The sequence below is a fragment of the Heterodontus francisci genome, chromosome 1 (genome assembly GCF_036365525.1).
Source record: "Heterodontus francisci isolate sHetFra1 chromosome 1, sHetFra1.hap1, whole genome shotgun sequence".
In the NCBI taxonomy this organism is placed as follows: Eukaryota; Metazoa; Chordata; class Chondrichthyes; order Heterodontiformes; family Heterodontidae; genus Heterodontus; species Heterodontus francisci.
The window spans coordinates 86,391,250-86,413,565 of record NC_090371.1 but is presented as its reverse complement, the minus strand read 5'-3'; the positions used below and the strand labels follow the sequence as shown (position 1 = coordinate 86,413,565).

Below are 22,316 nucleotides of genomic sequence, written 5' to 3'. Positions count from 1 at the left end.
TCAGGGTAGTGTCCTAGGCCCAACCATCTTCAGCTGCTTCATCAATGACCTTCCTTCAATCATAAGGTCAGAAGTGGGGATGTTTGCTGATGATTGTGCAATGTTCAGCACCATTCGTGACTCCTCAAATACTGAAGCAATCAATGTAGAAATGCAGCAAGACCTGGACAATATCCAGGCTTGGGCTGATAAGTGGCAAGTAACATTCACGCCACACAAGTGCCAGGCAATGACCATCTCCAACAAGAGAGAATCTAACCATCTCCCCTTGACATTCAATGGCATTACCATCGCTGAATCCCCCACTAACAAAATCCTATGGCTACCATTGACCAGAAACTGAACTGGAGTAGCCATATAAATACCGTGTTTACAAGAGCAGATCAGAGGCTAGGAATCCTGAGGCGAGTAACTCGCCTCCTGACTCTCCAAAGCCTGTCCACCATCTACAAGGCACAAGTCAGGAGTGTGATGGAATACTCTCCACTTGCCTGGATGGGTGCAGCTCCAACAACACTCAAGAAGCTCGACACCATCTAGGACAAAACAGCCTGCTTGTTTGGCACCCCATCACAAACATTCACTCCCTCCACCACGGATGCACAGTGGCAGCAGTGTGTACCATCTACAAGATGCAATGCACCAAGGCTCCTTAGACAGCACCTTTCAAACCCGCGACCTCTACCAACTAGCTTTGGGGCGGCGCAGTGGTTAGCACCGCAGCCTCACAGCTCCAGTGACCCGGGTTCGGTTCTGGGTACTGCCTGTGCGGAGTTTGCAAGTTCTCCCTGTGACCGCGTGGGTTTCCGCTGGGTGCTCCGGTTTCTTCCCAAAGCCAAAGACTTGCAGGTTAATAGGTAAATTGGCCAGTGTAAATTGCCCCTAGTGTAAGTAGGTGGTAGGAGAATGGTGGGGATGTGGTAGGGAATATGGGATTAATGTAGGATTAGTATCAGTGGGTGGTTGTTGGTTGGCACAGACTCGGTGGGCCGAAGGGCCTGTTCCGGTGCTGTATCTCTCTATGACTCTAGAAGGACAAGGGCAGCAAATGCATGGGAACACCACCAACTGCAAGTTCCCCTCCAAGTCACACACCATGCTGACTTGGAACTATATCGCCTTTCCTTCATTTTCACTGGGTCAAAATCCTGGAACTCCCTTCCTAACAGCACTGTGGGCGTACTTACCCCACATGGACTGCAGCGTTTCAAGAAGGCAGCTCACCACCACCTTCTCGAGGGCAATTAGGGATGGACAATAAATTATGGCCTGGCCAGCGACGCCCAAATCCCATGAATGAATTAAAAAAAAAATCTCTCTTCATAAGACAAACCCCTCATCTCTGGAATTAACCTAGTGAACCTCCTCTGAACTGCCTCCAATGCAACTACATCCATCCTCGAGTAAGGGGACCAAAGCTGTACGCAATACTTCAGGTGCAGTCTCACTAATGCCTTATGCAGTTGCAGAAACACTTCCCTACTTTTATACTCTGTTCCTTTGACAATAAATGCCAATATTCCATTTGCCTTCCTTATTACCTGCTGTACCTGCATACTAGTTTTCTGCTGCTCATACATGAGGACACCCAGATCCCTCTGCACCGAAGCACTCTGAAGTTTCTCTCCATTTAGATAATTTGCATTTCTATTTTTCCGACCAAAATGGATAACCTCACACTTATCCACGTTAAACTCCATCTGCCAAATTTTGGCCCATTCACCTAACCTATCCATTTGTAAATTTCTTTATTGCAACTTGCTATCCCACCTATTTTAGTATCATCTGCAAATTTGGCTTTAGTACCTTCTAAGTCATTAATATAGATTGCAGATAGTTGGGGCCCGAGGACCGAACCCTGTGGCACCCCGCTAGTTACATCTTGCCAACCAGAAAAGGACCCATTTATCCCGACTCCCTGTTTTCTGTTGGTTAACCAATCCTCTAGCCAAGCTAATAAATTGCCCCTAACTCCATGTGATCTTACCTTGTGTATTAACCTTTTGTGCGGCACCTTATCAGATGCCTTCTGGAAGTCCAGATACACTACATCTATAGGATGCCATTATCCACTTTACTTGTTACAGCTTCAAAGAACTCTAGCAAATTAGTGAAACACTATTTACCCTTCATAAAACCATGCTGACTCTGATGGTTGCATTTTTGACTTTCTAAATATCCTGTTCTTACTTCCTTAATAATGGATTCTAACAATTTCCCAACGACATGTGTTAAACTAACTAGTCTATAGTTTCCTACTTTCTGCCTCCCTCCCTTTTTGAATAAGGGAGTTATATTAGCATTTTTCCAATCCACTGGAACCTTTCCTGCATCCAGGGATTTTTGGAATATTATAACCAGTGGATCCACTATCTCCGTTGCCACTTCCTTTAATTCCCAAGGATGTAGGCCATCAGGCCCTGGGGACTTGTCTGCTTTCAATCCCAATAGTTTGCTCATTACTTTTTCCCTAGTGATGATGATTGTTCTAAGTTCCTCCCTTTCTATAACCTCCACATTACCTGTTACCATTGGGATGGTACTAGTGTCCTCCACTGTGAAAATTGAGGCAAAATACTGATTTTGTGTCTCCTCCATTTCTGTGTTCCCCACTATTAACTCCCCAGTCTCATCCTCCAAGGGAACAACATTCACTTTAGCTACTCCCTTCTCTTTTATATACTTATAGAAGTTTTTGCTATCTGTTTTTATATTTTGCACTAGTTTTCTTTCATAATTTAACTTTGCTCTTTTTATTACGTTTTTAGTAACCCTTTGTTGATCTTTAAAAGTTTCCCAATATTCCAGCCTGCCACTGGCCTTTGCAATATGGTATGCCTTCGTTTTTGTCTTTGTTATCCTTAACTTCCATGGATGTATTTTCCCCCTCTTAGAGTCTTTCTTCCTCTCTGGAATATATTTTAGTTGGGAGGAATTGAATATCTCCTTAGACATCTGCCACTGCTCATCAACTGTCCTACCTTTTAGTCTTCCTGCCCAGTCCACTAGGGCCAAATCTGTCCTCATGCCTATGTAATTACCTTTTTTTAACTCCAGAACGCTTGTGTGGGACTCCAGTTTCTCGCCCTCAAACTGAATTTGAAATTCTATCATGCTGTGATCACTCTTCCCTAGAGGATCCTTAACAATGAGATCATTTATTAATCAAAGAACAAAGAACAGTACAGCACAGGAACAGGCCATTCGGCCCTCCAAGCCTGTGCCGATCTTGATGCCTGCCTAAACTAAAACCTTCTCCACTTCCGGGGTCCGTATCCCTCTATTCCCATCCTATTCATGTATTTGTCAAGATGCCTCTTAAACGTCTCTATGGTACCTGCTTCCACCACCTCCGCCGACAACAAGTTCCAGGCACTCACCACCCTCTGTGTAAAGAACTTGCCTCGCACATCCCCTCTAAACTTTGCCCCTCTCACCTTAAACCTATGTCCCCTAGTAACTGACTCTTCCACCCTGGGAAAAAGCTTCTGACTATCCACTCTGTCCATGCCTCTCATAACTTTGTAAACCTCTATCATGTTGCCCCTCCACCTCCGTCGTTCCAGTGAAAACAATCCAAGTTTATCCAACCTCTCCTCATAGCTAATACCCTCCAGACCAGGCAACATCCTGGTAAACCTCTTCTGTACCCTCTCCAAAGTCTCCACGTCCTTCTGGTAGTGTGACGACCAGAATTGCACACCGTATTCTAAGTGTGACCTAACTAAAGTTCTGTACAGCTGCAGCATGACTTGCCAATTTTTATACTCTATGCCCCGACCGATGAAGGCAAGCATGCCATATGCCTTCTTGACTACCTTATCCACCTGCGTTGCCACTTTCAGTGACCTGTGGACCTGTACGCCCAGATCTCTCTGCCTGTCAACACTCCCAAGGGTTCTGCCACCTCGTTACACTATATCAAATCTGGAATAGTCTGCTCCCTGGTTGGTTCCACAACATATAGCTCCAAAAAAACAATCTCTAATACATTCAATGAACTCTCCCTCGAGGCTTTGCCAGTTTGATTAATCCAGTCTATATGCATATTAACATCACCCATGATTATTGCCGTACCTTTCTTACAAGCCCCCAGTATTTCCTGGTTTATACTGTGCCCCACTGTGGAACTACTGTTTGGGGACCTATAGATTACTTCCACTAGGGACTTCTTTCCCTTGCTATTTCTTATTTCTACCCAGACTGATTGTATGTCTTGGTCTCCAGTGCCAATATCATTTCTCACTGCAGCACTGATCTCCTCCTTTATTAACAAAGCTACACCACTTCCTTTTTCCTTCCTGCCTATACTTCCGAAATACTGAGTACCCTTGGATGTTCAGTTCCCAAACCTGGTTTCCCTGCAACCACGTCTCAGTACTCGCCACCAAATCATATCCATTCATCTCTATTGGCACAGTTAACTCATTAATTTTATTCCGAATGCTTCATGCATTCAGATACCAAAGCCTTTAAGTTTGTTTATTTATTTATTTAGAGATACAGCACATTCGGCCCACCGAGTCTGTGTTGACCATCAACCACCCATTTTATACGAATCCCATATTCCCTACCACATCCCCACAATTCTCCTACCACTAGGGGCAATTTACAATGGCCAATGTACCTATCAACCCGCAAGTCTTTGGCTGTGGGAGCACCCGGCGGAAACCGGAAACCCACGCGGTCACAGGGAGAACTTGCAAACTCCGCACAGGCAGTACCCAGAATTGAACCCGGGCCGCTGGAGCTGTGAGACTGCGGTGCTAGCCACTGCGCCGCCCTAAAGTTCTATTATCAAATTTCCCTACTCTTGTACGATTCCTTGGTGCAATATGACATTCACACGTTCTGTCCCTACCTTTTATTTTCTGGTAACAATAAAGGATAAAGGTAAACCTGTGGATGTATTGTACTTAGATTTCCAGAAGGCATTTGATAAGGTGCCACATCAAAGGTTATTGCAGAAAATAAAAGCTTATGGTGTAGGGTTAACATATTGGCATGGATAGAAGATTGGCTAGCTAACAGGAAACAGAGTAGGCATAAATGGGTCATTTTCTGGTTGGCAAGATGTAACGTGTGGTATGCCACAGGGATCTGTGCTGGGGCCTCAACTTTTTACAATTTATATAAATGACTTGGATGAAGGGACCCAGTGTATTGTAGCCAAATTTGCTGACGATACAAATATAGATGGGAAAGTAAGTTGTGACGAGGATATAAGGGGGCTACAAAGGGATATAGATAGGTTAAGTGAGTGGGCAAAGATCTGGCAAATGGAGTATAATGTGGGAAAGTGGGAAATTGTCCACTTTGGCAGGAAGAATAAAAAAGAAGCATATAATCTAAATGGTGAGAGATTGCAAAGCTCTGAGATGCAGAGGGATCTGGGTGTCCTAGGGCATGAATCGCAAATGGTTAGTATGCAGGTACAGCCAGTAATTAGGGAAGTGAATAGAATGTTATCGTTTATTGCGGGTGGAATTGAATACAAAAGTAGGGGAGGTTATGCTTCAGCTATACAGGGCATTGGTGAGACCACATCTGGAGTACTGTGTACAGTACTGGTCTCCTTATTTAAGGAAGGATGTAAATGTGTTGGAAGCAGTACAGAGAAAGTTTACTGGACTAATACCTGGAATGGGCGGGCTGTCTTCCAAGGAAGGATTGGACAGGCTAGGCTTCTATCTGCTGGAATTTAGAAGAGTAAGAGGCGACTTGATTGAAACATATAAGATCCTGAGGGGTTTTGACAGGGTGGATGTGGAAAGGATGTTTCCCCTTATGGGAGAATCTAGAACTAGGGTCACTGTTTAAAAATAAGGGGTTGCCCATTTCAGACAGAGATGAGAAATTTTTTTCTCTGAGGATCGTGAGTCTTTGGTATTCTGTTCCTCAAATGGCGGTGGAAGCAGAGTCTTTGAACATTTTTAAGGCAGAGGTAGATAGATTCTTGATGAGCAAGGGAGTGGAAGGTTATCGGGGGTAGGTGCAAATCTGGAGTAATCAGTTCAGCCATGAACTCATTGAATGGCGGAGCAGGCTCGAAGGGCCAAGTAGCCTACTCCTGCTCCTAATTCTTATGTTCGTATGTAAGATCTGCCAGCAGTGTAAAAACTTCCAAAGATAATGAAATACACCTGCATAAAATTTGCAAACAGAAATGAATCTAAATGCATGTCTTGCAGGAGAGCCTGACGATCAGCTTGAAACCTTGAAAGAGGATATTATGGAGATTAAAACCCTGCAAAAGTTGAAATCTTTGGCTTTTACTGGAAGAGGAATGCAGCTGGCAGAAAGGGGTCAGGACCGAGAAGCTCTGCAAAATTTCCAGCTGAGTCTACAAGCGTATCCTGGTACATTATTTTTGGAACTGAGTGTTGTGTTTCCAATGAGTAAACATTAATTGCCCCATGCATGCTAACTATCAGTATTTCATGCTAACAGCATTTTGTGGATCTGGTTCCTTTCATGTATGCTTTTGCTGATAAAGATCAATATAAACCCAGTCTTATTCATAAAATCCAAAATGCTGTTGGCCTTTTTATGGTTTTATCTACCTGCACTCGCATCGTTAGGGGTTAGAAACACAACCTTAATTGTAGAACTGCACATAGCAACTAGAACAAAGGAAAAAACATGTTGTTTGGAACTCTCTGCCTACGTCGGTGGTAGGAGTGGAGACAATCAATGATTTCAAAAGGAAATTGTATAACCACTTGAGGGAAATAAACTTGCAGGGCTTTGGGGATAGAGCAGGGCAGTGGAACTGACTGGATTGCTCCACAGAGGGCCAGCATGACTCGATGGGCTGATTGGCCTCCTCTGTGCTGTAATGAATCTCTGGTTGGAAGCACTGGGCACATACATATGGTTTGGAATAAAATTATGTAATTATGTGCAAGCATTGTTTTTGGCTTGCTGTGTTGCTTTCACTAGGTGGCATGAATGGGATTTGTGTGATTTGTTGTGCCAACTGCATGACAGCATAAGAAATAGGAGCAGGAGTAGGCTATACGGCCCCTCAAGCCTGCTCTGCCATTCAATAAGATCATGACTGATCTGATCTTGGCCTCAACTCCATTTTCCCACCTGTTCCCCATGACACAAAACTCCCGTATGGTTCAAAAATTTGGGTTATCTCAGCCTTGAATATATTCAATGACTCGGCCTCCACTGCTCTCTGGGAAAGAGAATTCCAAAGATTAACGACCCTCTGAGAGAAGTGATTCCTCCTCATCTCTGTCTTAAATTTGCGACCCTTTATTCTCAAACTATACCCCCAATTCTTCTGGAAGGGGAAACATCCTCTCAGCATCTACCCTGTCGAGCGCTCTCAGGATCTTATGTTTTAATAAGATCACCTCTCATCCTTCTAAATTCCAATGAGTATAGGCCCAACCTTCTCAACCTTTCTTCATAAGACAATCCCTTCATTGCAGGAATAACCCATTGAATCTTCTCTGAACTGCCTCCAATGCAAGTATATCCCTGCAAATATATCCCTACTTGGGTAAGGAGATCAAAACTATATGCAATATTGCAGGTGTGGTCTCAACAACGTCCTGTACAGTTTTAGCAAGACGTCTCTGCTTTTATACTCCATCCCCCTTGCAATAAAGCCCAACATTCCATTTGCCTTCCTAATTACCTGCACATGCTAACATTTTGTGTTTCATATACGAGGATACCTTGATCCTTCTGAATTGCAGCATTCTGTAATCTCTCCGTTTAAATAATCTGCTTTTCTGTTCTTCCTGCCAAAGTAGACAACCTTACATTTTCCCACATTATATTCCATTACCAATTTTTTGCCCACTCATTTAACCTATCTGTATCCCTTTGCAGGCTCTTTGTGTCCTCACAACTTGCTTTCCCACCTAACTTTGTATCGTCCGCAAATTTGGCTACAATACACTGGGTCCCTTCATCCAAGTTATTAATATGGATTGTGAATAGTTGAGGCCCAAGCACTGATCCCTGTGGCACATCACTAGTTAATTTGCCAACTTGAAATGACCCATTTATCCTGGCTCTCTGTTCGTTGGCCAATCCTCTGTCCACGCTAATAATATTATTATTACAATGAGCTCTTATCTTGTGCAGTAACCTTTTATGTGGCATCTTATTGAATGCCTTTTGGAGATCCAAATACACTGCATCGACTGGCTGCCCTTTATCCGCCCTGCTTGTTACATCCTTAAAGTACTCTTTACAAATTTGCCAAATAGATTTCCCTTTCATACAATCAAGCAGTGTCAACATGATTTTATTATGATTTTCTGGATGTCCTGCTACTACTTCCTTACAAATAGATTCTAGCATTTTCCTAATGACAGATGTTAGTCTAACTGGCCTGTGGTTTCCTGCTTTCTGTCTCCCTCCTTTCTTCAATAGGGTGGTACATTTGCAGTTTCCAATCTGCTGGTACCTTTCCAGAATCAAGGGAATTTTGGAAGGTTACAACCAATGCAGCCACTTCTTTTAAGACCCTAGGATGTGGTCCGGGGGACTTGTCAGCCTTAAGTTCCATTAGCTTGCCTAGTACTTTTTCTCTGTGATGATAAATGTTTTAACTTCCTCCTTCCCTTTAGCCCCCTGATTTTCTACTACTATTGGGATTTTTTTATAGTCTTCTGTCATGAGGTTAGATACAAAATATTTGTTCAAAGTCTCTGCCATTTCCTTGTTTCCCATTATTAATTCCTCAGTCTCATCCTCTAAGGACCAATGCTTATTTTAACTACCCTTTTCCTTTTTATATACTTGTAGAAGCTCTTACTGTCTGTTTTTATTTTTCTTGCCAGTTTACTCTCATCCATTTTCTCTTTTTAAGAGTCATCCTTTGCTAGTTATTAAAATGTTCCCAATCTTCTGGCCTACAACTAATCTTTGCAGCATTGTACGCATTTTATTTCAATTTGATACTATCCTTAACATCCTTAGTTAGCCACGGATGCTTCATCTTTCTCTTTCAAATCTTTCTTTCTCAAAGGAATTTATCTTGGTTTAGAATTATGAAATATCTCCTTAAATGTCTGCCATTGCTTATCTACCATTTTATCATTTAATCTATTTTTCCCAATCCTTTTTAGCCAAATCTGACTTCATACCTTTGTAATATCCTTTATTTAAGTTTAAAATGCTGCTTTCAGATCCATCTTTCTCACCCTTAAAGTGAATGTGAAATTCATAATTTTATGATCATTCTTTCCTGGACGATCCTTTTAATATGAGATCACATTACATATTACCAGATGTAAGATAGCTTGTTACCTGGTTGGTTCCACACTGTATTATTCTGAGAAACCGTACCAAATGCACTCTATGAACTCGTTCTCAAGGCTACCTTTGCCAATTTGATTTGTCCAATCTATATGAAGATTGAAATTACCCACAATTATTGCAGTACCTTTCTTACAAGCCCGCATTATTTCTATGATTTATACTCTGTCCTACAATGTAACTACTGTTGGGGGCCTCCCACCATTGACTTCTTTCCCTTGCTATTTCTTATCTCCACCCAAACTGATTCCACATCTTGATCTTCTGAGCCAAGATCATTTCTCACTACTGTACTAATCTCATCCTTTACTAATAGAGCAACCCCACCTCCTTTTCCTTTCTGCCTATCCTTCCAAAATGTCAAATGCGCCTGAATATTCAGTTCCCAGCCTTGGTCACCTTGCAACCACCTCTCTGTCACTTCCTGTCACTCTGGTTATCATTACCCGTGTCACTACCCTGCACTATTGCTTTGTCCTTTCCCTTTAACATCCTAAGTTTCCCCTTAGCCAACACCCCCCCCCCCCCCCCCCCCCAACCCCCCATCGACTATTTAGTTTAAAGTCCTATCTGTAGTCCTAGTTATGATTCAGCAGGGCACTGGTCCCAGCACAGTTCTTGTGAAGCCGGTACCAATGGAACAGCTCCCTCTTTCCACAGTACTGGTGCCAGCACCCCATGAATTGAAACCCATTTCTCCCACACCATTCTTTTGAGCCACACAGTCAACACTCTGATCTTATTGACCTGATGCCAATTTGTTTGTGGCTCGGTTAATAATCCAGAGATTTGTATCTACATGGTTCTGCTTTTTAATTTTGTCCCTAGCTGCTTATACTCCCTCAGCAGAACCTCAGAGAGTGGAATCCTTTCCTGTTGATGTAGCTAGTGGCATTGAACAAAGGAGAATATCTGGCTGGATATGTGAACTTAAGACACCTTGGACCTTGAGGAATCCTGCCGTTTTGTCATGCCCAGTCGTTCTGTCGCCAGTCCTCCATAAGGGATGGGAACAAAATTCTTAGCTCTAGCAACCAATGCATCTGTGACTTCTTTTATGTGTCTGTGCAAATCTGATTGGCTATTAAGTCCTGTTCCCAATGGCAGTTTGGAATAACCTTTTAACATAAACATACGGGTGGATGTGATCTCTGTTGCTACTGACAGTGTGGCGCCTGTGGTGAGCTTAAGTTCTAAGTTAGGCTGCAGCATTTGGCATGACTCATTGGTAAATAATAAACCAGTTTCCAGCAGCAACAAAAAATGCCTGAGAAGTAAGCATCTTGTAAATCCTTAAATAAATGTCTACTGAGCTATGCATATCTACTTTTTTTATGTCGAGCACTTATAAAACCAGTATCCAGGGTATTTCTTGCAAAATGAGTTTAATTTCTTTTCATTGTAGGTAGTTTTGAAGCCATCTATAATCTGGTACAAGTTCTGTGGAAACTTGAAAGGAAGCAGGAAGCTATCTCTTTGTGGCTAAAATCCTGCAGTTCAGCAAAATCAGCAGAAAATGTGGAGCAAGGGAATGCTTTAAAGTAAGTAAAATTGAGTTGAAACATTATGTTAAAAGTCTAAAGCACCTTGAAGCATAAAGATTTATTTAAGGAATCCTAAGATTCTCTTGTTATTTAAAAAAAAAGTGGGATATGACAGTGTTGTGGTGATGTTAATGAACCAGCAATCCAGTGGTCTGGACAAAAAATGCAGAGAACATGAGTTTAAATTCCACCATGGCAATTTTAGAAATTGAATTCATTTTTTAAAATCTAGATATAAAAAGCTGGTACCATTAAAAGTAACCATGAAATCTGTTGGATTATTTTAAGAACCCAGTTGGTTCACTTAGCTCCTTGATGGGAGATGACTTGCCATTCTTACCTAGTTTGGCCTGTATGTAACTTCTGTGCCATACCAACCTGGTTAACCTCTAATAGCCTACTAAGCCACTACAAGATGTAACTTCACCTTCTCAAGGGTAACTAGATATGGGTAATAAATGCCAGCAATGCCCACATCCCGAGAATAAATTTAAAAAGAACAGTGGGTGATGTGGTGATTTAACTCACTGTACTTTCACCTTTTGAGGCTAGGGCTGATTCCATCCCAGATTGTTTTTTTGAAAGGCTCCTGTCTCTACTATCTGTAAGGATCCTCTGAAATGTTGGGTCAGTCTCAATCCAGTTCCAAATAGGTGTGAACCCCCCAGAACTATTCCCAATTCAGCACTAAATTGTGTATCCCACTTGGAGACAATATGGTAGGCATGGAAGCAGAAAAAAAAATCCCACCTTTTTAAAGTAACAAGGTGCTTTTGAAAAGTTTGGAATAGGTTGCGTTGATAGAAAAAAAAAAGGCTTGCATTTCGATAGCACCTTTCACGACCACAGGACCTGCCCCCCCCCTGCCCAAAGCGCTTTACAGCCAGTAAAATACTTTTAAAGTGTAGTTAACTTTTTAGTTCAGTTACCTTTCATCAGAGTTCTGAAACATTAATTCTGTTTCTCTCTCCACAGATGCTGCCAGACCTGCTGATTATTTCCAGCACTTTTTGCTTTTCTTTCAGATTTCCAGCATCTGCAGTATTTTGCTTTCATTTGAAGTGTAGTTACTGTTGTAATGTAGGAGACACAGCAAGCTCCCACAAACAGCAATGTGATAAGGACCAGATAATCAGTTTTTGTGCTGTTGATTGAGGGATAAGTATTGGTCAGGGGGACACCAGGGGATAACCCTGCTGTTTTTCTTTGAAATAGTTTTTTTTTCTTTATTCTTTCATGGGATGTGGGCTTCACTGGCAAGGCCAGAAATTTTTTTACCCATCCCTAATTGCCCTTGATAACTGAGTGGCATGCTAGGCCACTTGAGAGGGCGGTTAAGAGTCAACCACATTGCTGTGGGTCTGCAGTCGCATGTAGGCCGGACCAGGTAAGGACAGCAGATTTCCTTCCCTAAAGGACATTAGTGAACCAGAATTTTTTTTTTTTTTTACAACAATCAACAGTGGTTTCATGGTCACAGCGCGCAGTGGTTAGCACCGCAGCCTCACAGCTCCAGCGACCCGGGTTCAATTCTGGGTACTGCCTGTGTGGAGTTTGCAAGTTCTCCCTGTGTCTGTGTGGGTTTCCTCCGGGTGCTCCGGTTTCCTCCCACATGCCAAAGACTTGCAGGTTGACAGGTAAATTGGCCATTAGCAATTGCCCCTAGTGTAGGTGGTAGGAAAATATAGGGACAGGTGGGGATGTTTGGTAGGAATATGGAATTAGTGTAGGATTAGTATAAATGGGTGGTTGATGGTCGGCACAGACTTGGTGGGCCGAAGGGCCTGTTTCAGTGCTGTATCTCTAACTAAACTAAATTAGGCTAGATTTAGTGCAATGGGATCTTTTACATCCACCAGATGGGACCTCAGTCACATGTGGAAGGCACCTCCAACTGTGCAAGACTCCATCAGTTTTGCACTGGAGCGTCAGGCTTGATCTTTGTGCTGAAGTCCTGGAATGTGACTTGAACTCACCACTTTCTGACTCGGGTGAGAGTGCTATCAACTTAGTCACGGCTGACACGGGTCGAGTGAAAGGAGTTTGGCTGTGCAATACCTGATCTGGAAGTCCCTAATGCTGACATTGGGTGATGACACTTGTATGGATAGGGGAAATGTTCCACTCGCCATTTTTAATTTTTGTCTAGTCCACCAGCTCTGAGTAGCCCAACTTTAAATAACCGAACTACACAGGAACATTTGCTAGTTATATTGGTATACACATATCACTTTCTTAGTAAACTAAGAAAAATAATTATAGTCAAAAGCTTTTAAAATGTGCCCATTAGTGTCCTCGTGCCCGATAAAAGCTCAGTTTTAAGAGCCACCTCAAAGGCCAGCAAACAGGCACAATTAGCAGAAGCTCGCAATAGTGATGAATTCAATTGGGACTCTGCTTCTGGCTAGCTTCTAAGCAAAGTTTTCTCTTAAACTAGCGCTAAAGATTGCAAAAACTTTTTCAGGTGAATTGTGCTGTAAAACAGTACAACCTAGCAGAAAATCCAGGCCTTAATATATTAATAACCCATTGCTTTTTATGGAAAAATGCATACAAATGTTTTCGTAGACAACATCTATTCATTGAAAGGTCCAAAATATGAAAAATGGTTTATTTTGGCCCTGGGATATCAAAGTACTCTGTACTTCCAATTTAAATCCAGTGGCCTGTTGGCACGCAAGTCTTTTTTTGTCAAAATAAGTTTGGGCAGTTTCAACCTGGTTCTTGGGGGCGCAGCATCCCACCACAAGAGACTAAATTGAGTCTTGAGGAAAGAGAAACATTTATACTGATTGTTAAAGGATACTCTTCCAAGGTTGAGGTCTCCACACTGAAGCAATGTGCAGGTATGCTTAATATCCATCTGGCCCTTGATGTACCATACCCTAATGTCGAACGCTGAAGGTGGGCATCAAACTAGAAAAATATCCCATTACCCAGCACTCCCATCTTGGATTATTTTTTTAAAAATTCTGTTTTGTCTTTCAGAAAATTTCCCTTATTCTTGATTTCTCACCTCAAAGAAGTAAGTACTTCAGAGGAAGAAGCTGTTTCTAAAAAGTTGCAGACATATTGCAGCAGTCATTCCGAAGAGAAACTAACTGTGCCATTTCTGTGACCCACATCTTGTTCATGACCTTCACAAACTGTCCAGGTCCAACTCAAAGAAAACGGTGGTGAATATACTGAGTAAGCAATCAAATTAAATGATGTCCAAGAACAGACATTGTCTGTCTGTCTATTGTTTAATTTGCCCAGGACGCAAACCTTTGTGTCGATTGTACTCCAAAAACCAGTGTTGAAAGAATACAAGAAGATTTCTAACTTCGTCATTACTAGATGTTAAAGTGTCTTTTTCTGTTGGTTTGAAATAAATCCATTTACTGGTTTATTATATGATTCAACCTATTGAAATGAACTAATTTTAAATAACTTGCGTTAGGATTTTGTATGTATATTTATGAAGTTCTCATCACACGAAGACAAAAGTGCATGTTTATATATTTCCAAGTATGAAACATTTTGTACAAAAACAAATGTTGCATGAAGAAAGAATTATCTCTGGAGATCCAAGTATCCTTTGTATAAAAACATATTTGACTTCAAATTTCACGAATGAGCAACAAGACCAGATTCTGGTATTCTAATAAGAGGTCATGCTTTAGGATTTCTGACTGTGCCACCACAGAACATAGGAACAGAATTCAACATCTCGAGCCTGTTCTGCTATTCGCCTCAATTGTGGTTGATCTGTACCTCAACTCCATTTACCAGCCTTTGCTGTATATCCCTTGATACTTATCCAATAGAAATCTATCAATTTCAGCCTTGAAAACTTCAGTTGACCCTGCAACCTTAGGGGAGGACCTTTCTTTAATTTTTAAAATGTTACCACTATAAGTGGGTCTCACTCTTAACTCTTGTCCCAATAAGACTATGACTAATATGGCAACAGGATACTTGGTGTAGTAATTCAGGAAAACTTTATTCAGAAATAGTGAGTTATACTTGCAAAATTCAGGTTGTGACTTTACAGCTCTCATGGTTGCACTTTCCGATTGAGTTTTGGTTGCAGGTGGCACAAAAACCCTCAGTCTATTTGGTCTAATGATTCTTTTGTTCTCTCCATGCCACGTGCTGAAGTTCTTCTACTTCTGTGGTTTCACTTCTGGAAATCTTCTGGTTCTCTGTGTACTGAGGCATTGCAGACCCTGACTTTTAACCCTTTCTGACCATCAGGCCACCTTGCATTTGGTCTGATGGTTGGCTCAGACCTTGTGATATCAGTTGCTAGCCTATTTTAATTAGGACTTGAGGTGACGGGATACCTGTCAGCAGCTGTGAAAGTCTCTATTCATTTTAGTTATCATCCCTTTGTGCTTACACAGACAATATGAAATTTGTACACAAACTTATTCTTTGCTAGGCTACTGAAGGTTGTCAGGGTTTGCAATTCTTTTGTGCTGATACAGGCAATACATTATCATTATATATCTACATTATTAAAGCTGTATTCAAGCTACATAATCAAGGCATGCACAATTTCATACATATAGACCTCATAAAACTCAATCAAGCTTTTAGGATTAATTGTGACTGATTTCTTTTAATACATTGGTAATAAAACTGATTCCTTTAACTAATGTGTTGGTATCAAATTAAAGAATAAAGCAAAGCTAATTCTAACCACCCCAAAACTACCTACACTACTGAGCTAAACTTAACCCTCATGAGGTTAAATTCATTAGGGAGCAGGTCTGGGAGATTAGGATTGGGTCTCATGGATTTTCTGAACTGGGGTACTTAAGATATTGAAAACATGTCTTAACATTTTATTGATCGCACTCTTTGCTATTGTGAGAAATCTGTTCATTTGCTAAATTAGATTTTGTTCAGGGCAGGGAGTGGCATGAGCTGGGTTAGTCAGTTTAATTAAAGATTGATGTTAGTCAGACTGAGAGGGAAAGATGAGATGAGAGAGCCCTGGGCTGAAGGTCAGAATGCACTATGACCTCTGAGTCTTCTGCACTCCTCCAATTCTGGTCTCTTGTGCATCTCTGATTTTAATGGTTCCGCTATTGACGGGCATGCTTTCAACTGCCTAGTTCCTCAGCTCTGCAATTCCCTCCCTCAACCTCTCTACCTCCTCCTTTAAGACCTACTACTTCTTTGACCAAGCCTTTGGTCACCTGTCTTAATATCTCCTTATGTGGCTGGCTGTCAAATTTTGTTTGATAAGGTTTCTGTGAACCACCTTAGGATGTTTTAGTACATTAAAGGTGTCAGTACAAATGCAAGTTGTTGTACCCTACAGATTCTCACTGCAGCACCACCAAAACCATACTAATGCACCATACTCTCAATTCACTCATAAAGGCAATATAGGTACCTCTTGCAGAAAAAAAAAGTGACAAGCAAAAACTAGCACAGATTCAGGCAACTGGGAGAAATACAAAAGGTGACAAAACATCATAAGAGCTACAAAAAGGAGAATGGAAAAAATCTTTCAGCGGATATCAAAATCAACATGTTTACAATTTATAGTAGGAAAAAGGATGATCAGGAGCAGTGTGGCCCCCTGAAAACTCAATGGTGATGTTGTAAATGAAAATAAGGAAACGACAGACATGTTGAAAAATTAACTTTGCATCAGTATTTACAGTAGAAGAGGATAGTATGCCAGACATCCCAAATAAACTAATATTGAATTAGGAATAGTGACTCACCAAAACTAACATAAGCAAAATAACAGTAATGAAGAAAATAATGTCACTAAAGAGTGACAAATCCCCAGGACCTGATCCTTTCCATCCCAGGGTTTTAAAGGAAGTAGGTGAGAACATTGCAGATGCCCGAACTATAATCTTGCAAAGTTTTCTCAATTTTGGAACCATTCCTTTAGATTGGAAAATTGTGCATGTCACTCTGCTATTTAAGAAAGGTGAGAGGGGGAAACCAGAGAATTGTAGACCAGTTAGACTAACATCTGTGGTTGGTAAATTCCTAGATTCTATAATTAAGGATAGGGTAACTGAACACCTTGAAAATTTTCAGTCGATCAGCCAAACTCCCATATCCCTGGAACCATTCTGGTAAATGTCTGCATCCTATCAAGGACTCTTGCATCCTTCCTAAAGTGTGGTGACCAGAACTGGACACAATACTCTAGTTGTGGCCTAACCAGAGCTTTATAAAGGTTCAGCATAATTTCCCTGCTTTTGTAATCAGTACCTCTATTTATGAAGCCTAAGATCCCATATGCTTTGCTAACTGCTCTCTCAATATGTCCTGTCACCTTCAAAGATCAATGCACATGCACCCCCCCCCACCCAGGCCCTCTGTTCCTGCACACTTTTTAGAACTGTGCCATTAAGTTTATATTACCTCTCCTATCCCTTCTGTCAAAATGCATCATCTCACACTTGTCTGCATTCAATTCCATTTGCCACATCTGCCCATTCTGCTAGGCTAGCTATGTCCTGTTGCAGTTGATTGATATCATTCTGACTGTCTGCCACACCTCCATGAAAACATTTTGAAATTTTACTCTATTCCAATATATTTTTAAAAAAAGCACTGCTCCTAGCACCGAACCTTGGGGAGCATCACTGTATTTTCCTCCAGTCTGAAAAATGACCATGTACTACGACTCTCTGTTTTCTGTCCTTAAGCCAATTTTTTATCCAAGCTGACACTGACCCTCCTATTCCAAGAGCCTCAATTTTGTTAATCAGCCTTTTATGTGGGACTTTGTCAAATGCTTTCTTAAAATCCATAGATAACATCCATTACTTTCCCTTCATCAATATTCTCTGTTACTTCATTAAAAAAATCAATTTGATTAGTAAAGCACGCTCTCCTTAATTAACTCAAACCTCTCCAAGTGTCCTTTTTTTTTCTTCTCTTGTTTCTAAAACCTTATCCACCACTGATGTTAAACTGACTTGTCTGTAGTTATCAGAAATGTCCTTACACCCTTCCTTAAATAAGGATGTTACATTTGCCACTCTCCAACCCTCTGGCATCCCCACTGTAAATAGGGAAGATAGGAAGATTATAGTAAGCCCTTCCACTATCTCCACTCCCACTTCCTTTAGCAAACTAGGATGCAAGCCATCCAGACCATGCAACTTATCCACTCTAAGCATAGCCAGCCTTTCCAGTACATCCTGCCTATCAATTTTCACCCCATCCATTATCTTTATCATCTCCACTTCTACTGATATTTTGTCAGCATCCTCTGAGTAAACACCAATACAAACTACTCATTAAGTATTCTAGCCTTGCTCTTCATTTCTAAACGTATATCACTCTCTTTGTCTCGCATAGGCCCGCCCTGCCTCTTACTACCTGTTTACCATTTACATGCTGGTAGATGATTTTTGGGTTCCATTTTATGTTAACTGCCATTCTGTTCTCATGTTCTCTCTTTGCTGTCTTACTTTCCTCTTCACTTCCCCTCTCAACTTATTGTATTTGGCCTGGTTCTCGCTTGAAAAATTCACCTGATATGCATCAAACACTTCTCCATTTTTTTGTTTTGTTATGTCGTCTATCTCCTTCGTCATCAGAGGAGCCCTGGCTTTGCTACCCTTGTTGAATCTTTTTAAGAGTTAGCTAAAGTAGTGGACAGGTGAATATCTTATATGGATTTCCAGAAGGCATTCGATATAGTCCCTCTTAAGAGACAGTTAGCTAAGTTGAAGCTCGTGGAATTGAAAGCAAGTTATTGACCTGCTTAGGAAATTGGCTGAGCAGCAGGAAACCGAGTAAGGATAATGGGCAGGTATTGTAATTGGCAGGATAAAAAGCCACATATTCAATTTTGCCCATGACACAAAGATAGGCAGCATTGCAAGCATTGTAGATGGAAGTATAAAAGTAACAAGAGATATTCGGTGAAACAAATCGGTAAAACTGTGGCAAAAGGATTCAAATGTAGGCATGTGTGAGGTCATCCATTTTGGACCTAAAAGATTTAGAACAGAGTACTTTCAAAATGGTGAAAAGTTAGAAATAGTGGAAGTCAAAAGGATACTTGCCTTTATTAGCCGAGGCATAGAATATAAGAGCAGGGAGGTTATGATGGAGCTGTATAAAACGCTAGTTAGGCAACAGCTGGAGTACTGTGTACAGTTCTGGGCACCACACTATAGGAAGGATGTAATTGCCCTGGAGAGGGTGCTGAGGAGATTCACTAGGATGTTTCCTGGGCTGGAGCATTTCAGCTATGAAGAGACTGAAAAGGCTAGGGTTGTTTTCCTTAGAACAGAGAAAGCTGAGGGGGGACCTGATTGAGGTATACAAAATTATGAGGGGCATAGATAGGAAGAAGCTTTTTCCCTTAGCGGAGGGGTCAATAACCAGGGGGCATAGATTTAAAGTAAGGGGCAGGAAGTTTAGAGGGGATTTGAAGAAAGAATTTTTCACTCAGAGGGTGGTTGGAATCTGGAACGCACTGCCTGAAGAGGTGGTAGAGGCAGGAACCCTCACAACATTTAAGAAGTATTTACATGAGCACTTGAAACGCCATAGCGTACAAGGCTACGGGCCAAGTGCTGGAAAATGGGATTAGAGTAGTTAGGTGCTTGATGGCCGGCACAGACACGATGTGCCGAAGGGCCTGTTTCTGTTCTGTATAACTCTGACTCTGTGAGACGGGGCGGGGTGGGGGGCTCCATGTACATAGATTGTTAAAATGTCGTGGACATGAAATAACAAAAATAACTAAAAAGGCTAATGAAATGTGGGCTTTATATCTAGAGGACTAGAACACAAGTGTGTAGAAGCTAAGCTTCAGCTATTCAAAGCCCTGGTTAGACCACACCTGGAGTACTGTGAGCAGTTCTGGGCACCACGTATTAGGAAGGATATATTGGCCTCGGAGTGAATGCAGCGTAGATTTACTAGAGTGATACCAAGGGTTAATTTACGAGGAGCAGTTACAAATAGGGTTGTGCCCTGAAATTTAGCTGGTTAAGGAGTGATTTGATTGAAGTTTTCCAAGATAGTAAAGGGAACTGATATGGTACATAGAAAGAAACTATTTTCACTGGTTGGGGAGTCTAAGACTAAGGGGTATAGTCAAAAAAAATGGACCCAGGACTTTCCGGTTAGGAAACACTTCTACATACAAAGGGTAGTAGAAGTTGGGAACTCTCTTCCACAAACTGCAATTAGTGCTAGATGAATTGTTAATTTGAAATTGGAGATTGATAGATCTTTGTTAACCAAAGGTATTAAGTGTTATTCCTGGAATGGTAGCATAATGCTTATGTTACTGGACTAATAATGCAGAGGTCTAAACTCTTGATTTGGAGAGTGTGAATTCAAATCTCACTATGGTAGCGGCCAAATTTTTAAATTCAGTTCTGGATCTGGAATAAAAAGCTAGTAACAATAATGGTGACCATGTACCTAATATATTGTTGTTAAAAGCCCATCTGGTTCACTACTGTCCTTTTAGGGGAAAAATTCTGCTGTCGTTACCTGATCTGGCCTAGGTGTGACTGCAGATCCTCAGCAATGTTGACTTTTATCTGCCCTCTGAAATGGTCTAGCAAGCCATTCATTTGTTAAGGTGGCTCACCACCACCATCCCAGGGCAATTGGGGTGAGCAATAAATGCTGGCCGCGCCAGCGACACCCATATCCTGTGAATGAATTTTTTTTAATAAGGGAGGCAGAGGCGATAGATGGAGTTAAGTCACAGATCAGCCATAATCTCGTTGAATGGCAGAACAGGGCTTAAATGGCCTCCCATTGCTCCTACGTTCCATCAATCACCACCATCTCAATGGAAAAGAGATAAGCAAAGTGGCAGCCAATATCTAGCACCACACTTTTACAGTGGGATAAACTAGTGCTCTGGGTTTACTGATGACTGGAACTTGAGGCTGATCTTGGTAACTCACTTGTCACTCAGTCTGATTCATCACCTAATACCGAAAATAAATGCACTGTTACCTTTTTCCTGCCAGTTCCTCTCAATTATAGATATTTTAGATATTTAGAGAAACAAGAATTCAGTTAGTTTAGCAACCTTTGGAATATATAATGCATTACCAAGAATATGTGAAAACAAACTATACATAACATGATTTTACATATGACAATAAAAAAATTTTAAATGTGTAATTGGCAAAATCAAATGGAATTTGTCACATGGACAATTTATTTACGAACATACGAATTAGGAGCAGGAGTAGGTCACTCGGCCCTTCGAGCCTGCTCGAAACAATGTAACATTAGAAAGGGAAAACAAGGTGCACAAAGGACTGAGGGACAGCTAGCACTAGACTAAGAAGTCGTATGGTATTAGGTGGGGTCAGATTAAGAGGGAATGCAACAAGTTATAAATTAGGTTTACTGTATGTGAAAGCACAGAGTATGGTAAGTAAGGCTGGTGAGCTACTGGCACAGAGTGACACGGGGGAATATGATGATGTGGTGATAAAGGAGATCTGGCTTAATAAAGGACAAGACTGGATACTAAATATTCCTGGATACAAGACATTTGGGATAAATAGGGGAAGAAAGGAGATGGGGTGACAGTATTGATTCAGGAGAACAACTAACTGGAGGAGGTGGCTCCACAAATATCCCCATCCTCAATGACGGGGGAGCCCAGCACATCAGTGCAAAAGCTAAGGCTGATGCATTTGCAACAATCTTCAGCCAGTAATGCCAAGTGGATGATTCATCTTGGCCTCCTGAAGTCCCCAGCATCACAGATGCCAGACTTCAACCAATTCGATTCACTCTGTGATATCGAGCAACGACTGAAGGCACTAGATAGTGCAATGGCTATGGCCCTGACAATATTCTGGCAATAGTACTGAAGACTTGTGCTTCAGAACTGGCCGCGCCCCTAGCCAAGCTGTTCCAGTTCGGCAACAACACTGGCATCTACCCGGCAATGTGGTCGATTGCCCTGGTATGTCCTGTACACAAAAGCAGGACAAGTCCAACCCGGCCAATTACCACCCCATCAGTCTACTCTCAATCATCAGTAAAGTGATGGAAGATGTCATCAACAGTGCTATCTAGCGGCACTTGCTTAGCAATAACCTGCTCAGTGACGTTCAGTTTGGGTTCCGCCAGGGCCGCTCAGCTCCTGACCTTATTACAGCTTTGGTTCAGACATGGACAAAAGAGCTGAATTCGAGGTGACGTGAAAGTGACTGCCCTTGACATCAGAACATTACAGCGCAGTACAGGCCCTTCGGCCCTCGATGTTGCGCCGACCTGTGAAACCATCTGACCTACACTATTCCATTTTCATCCATATGTCTATCCAATGACCACTTAAATGCCCTTAAAGTTGGCGAGTCTACTACTGCTGCAGGCAGGGCGTTCCACGCCCCTACTACTCTCTGAGTAAAGAAACTACCTCTAAATCTGTCCTATATCTATCACCCCTCAACTTAAAGCTATGTCCTCTCGTGTTTGCCATCACCATCCGAGGAAAAAGACTCTCACTAT

At 41.7% G+C, this 22,316-nt stretch overlaps 1 protein-coding gene across 3 annotated transcripts in view; it reads left to right on the top strand.

Moving 5' to 3' along the window:
- fancg (FA complementation group G) overlaps window positions 1–16,923 on the top strand; it is a 56,434-nt gene extending 39,511 nt beyond the window's left edge. For all 3 annotated transcript variants that reach the window (XM_068032715.1, XM_068032717.1, XM_068032716.1), the window contains 3 exons: window positions 6,192–6,359; window positions 10,694–10,829; window positions 13,821–16,923. In XM_068032715.1, coding sequence (XP_067888816.1) covers window positions 6,192–6,359; window positions 10,694–10,829; window positions 13,821–13,950 — 434 coding nt within the window. In that variant the 3' untranslated portion in view covers window positions 13,951–16,923. The remainder of the gene's footprint in view (window positions 1–6,191; window positions 6,360–10,693; window positions 10,830–13,820) is intronic.
- The last annotated feature ends 5,393 nt before the right edge of the window (window positions 16,924–22,316 follow it).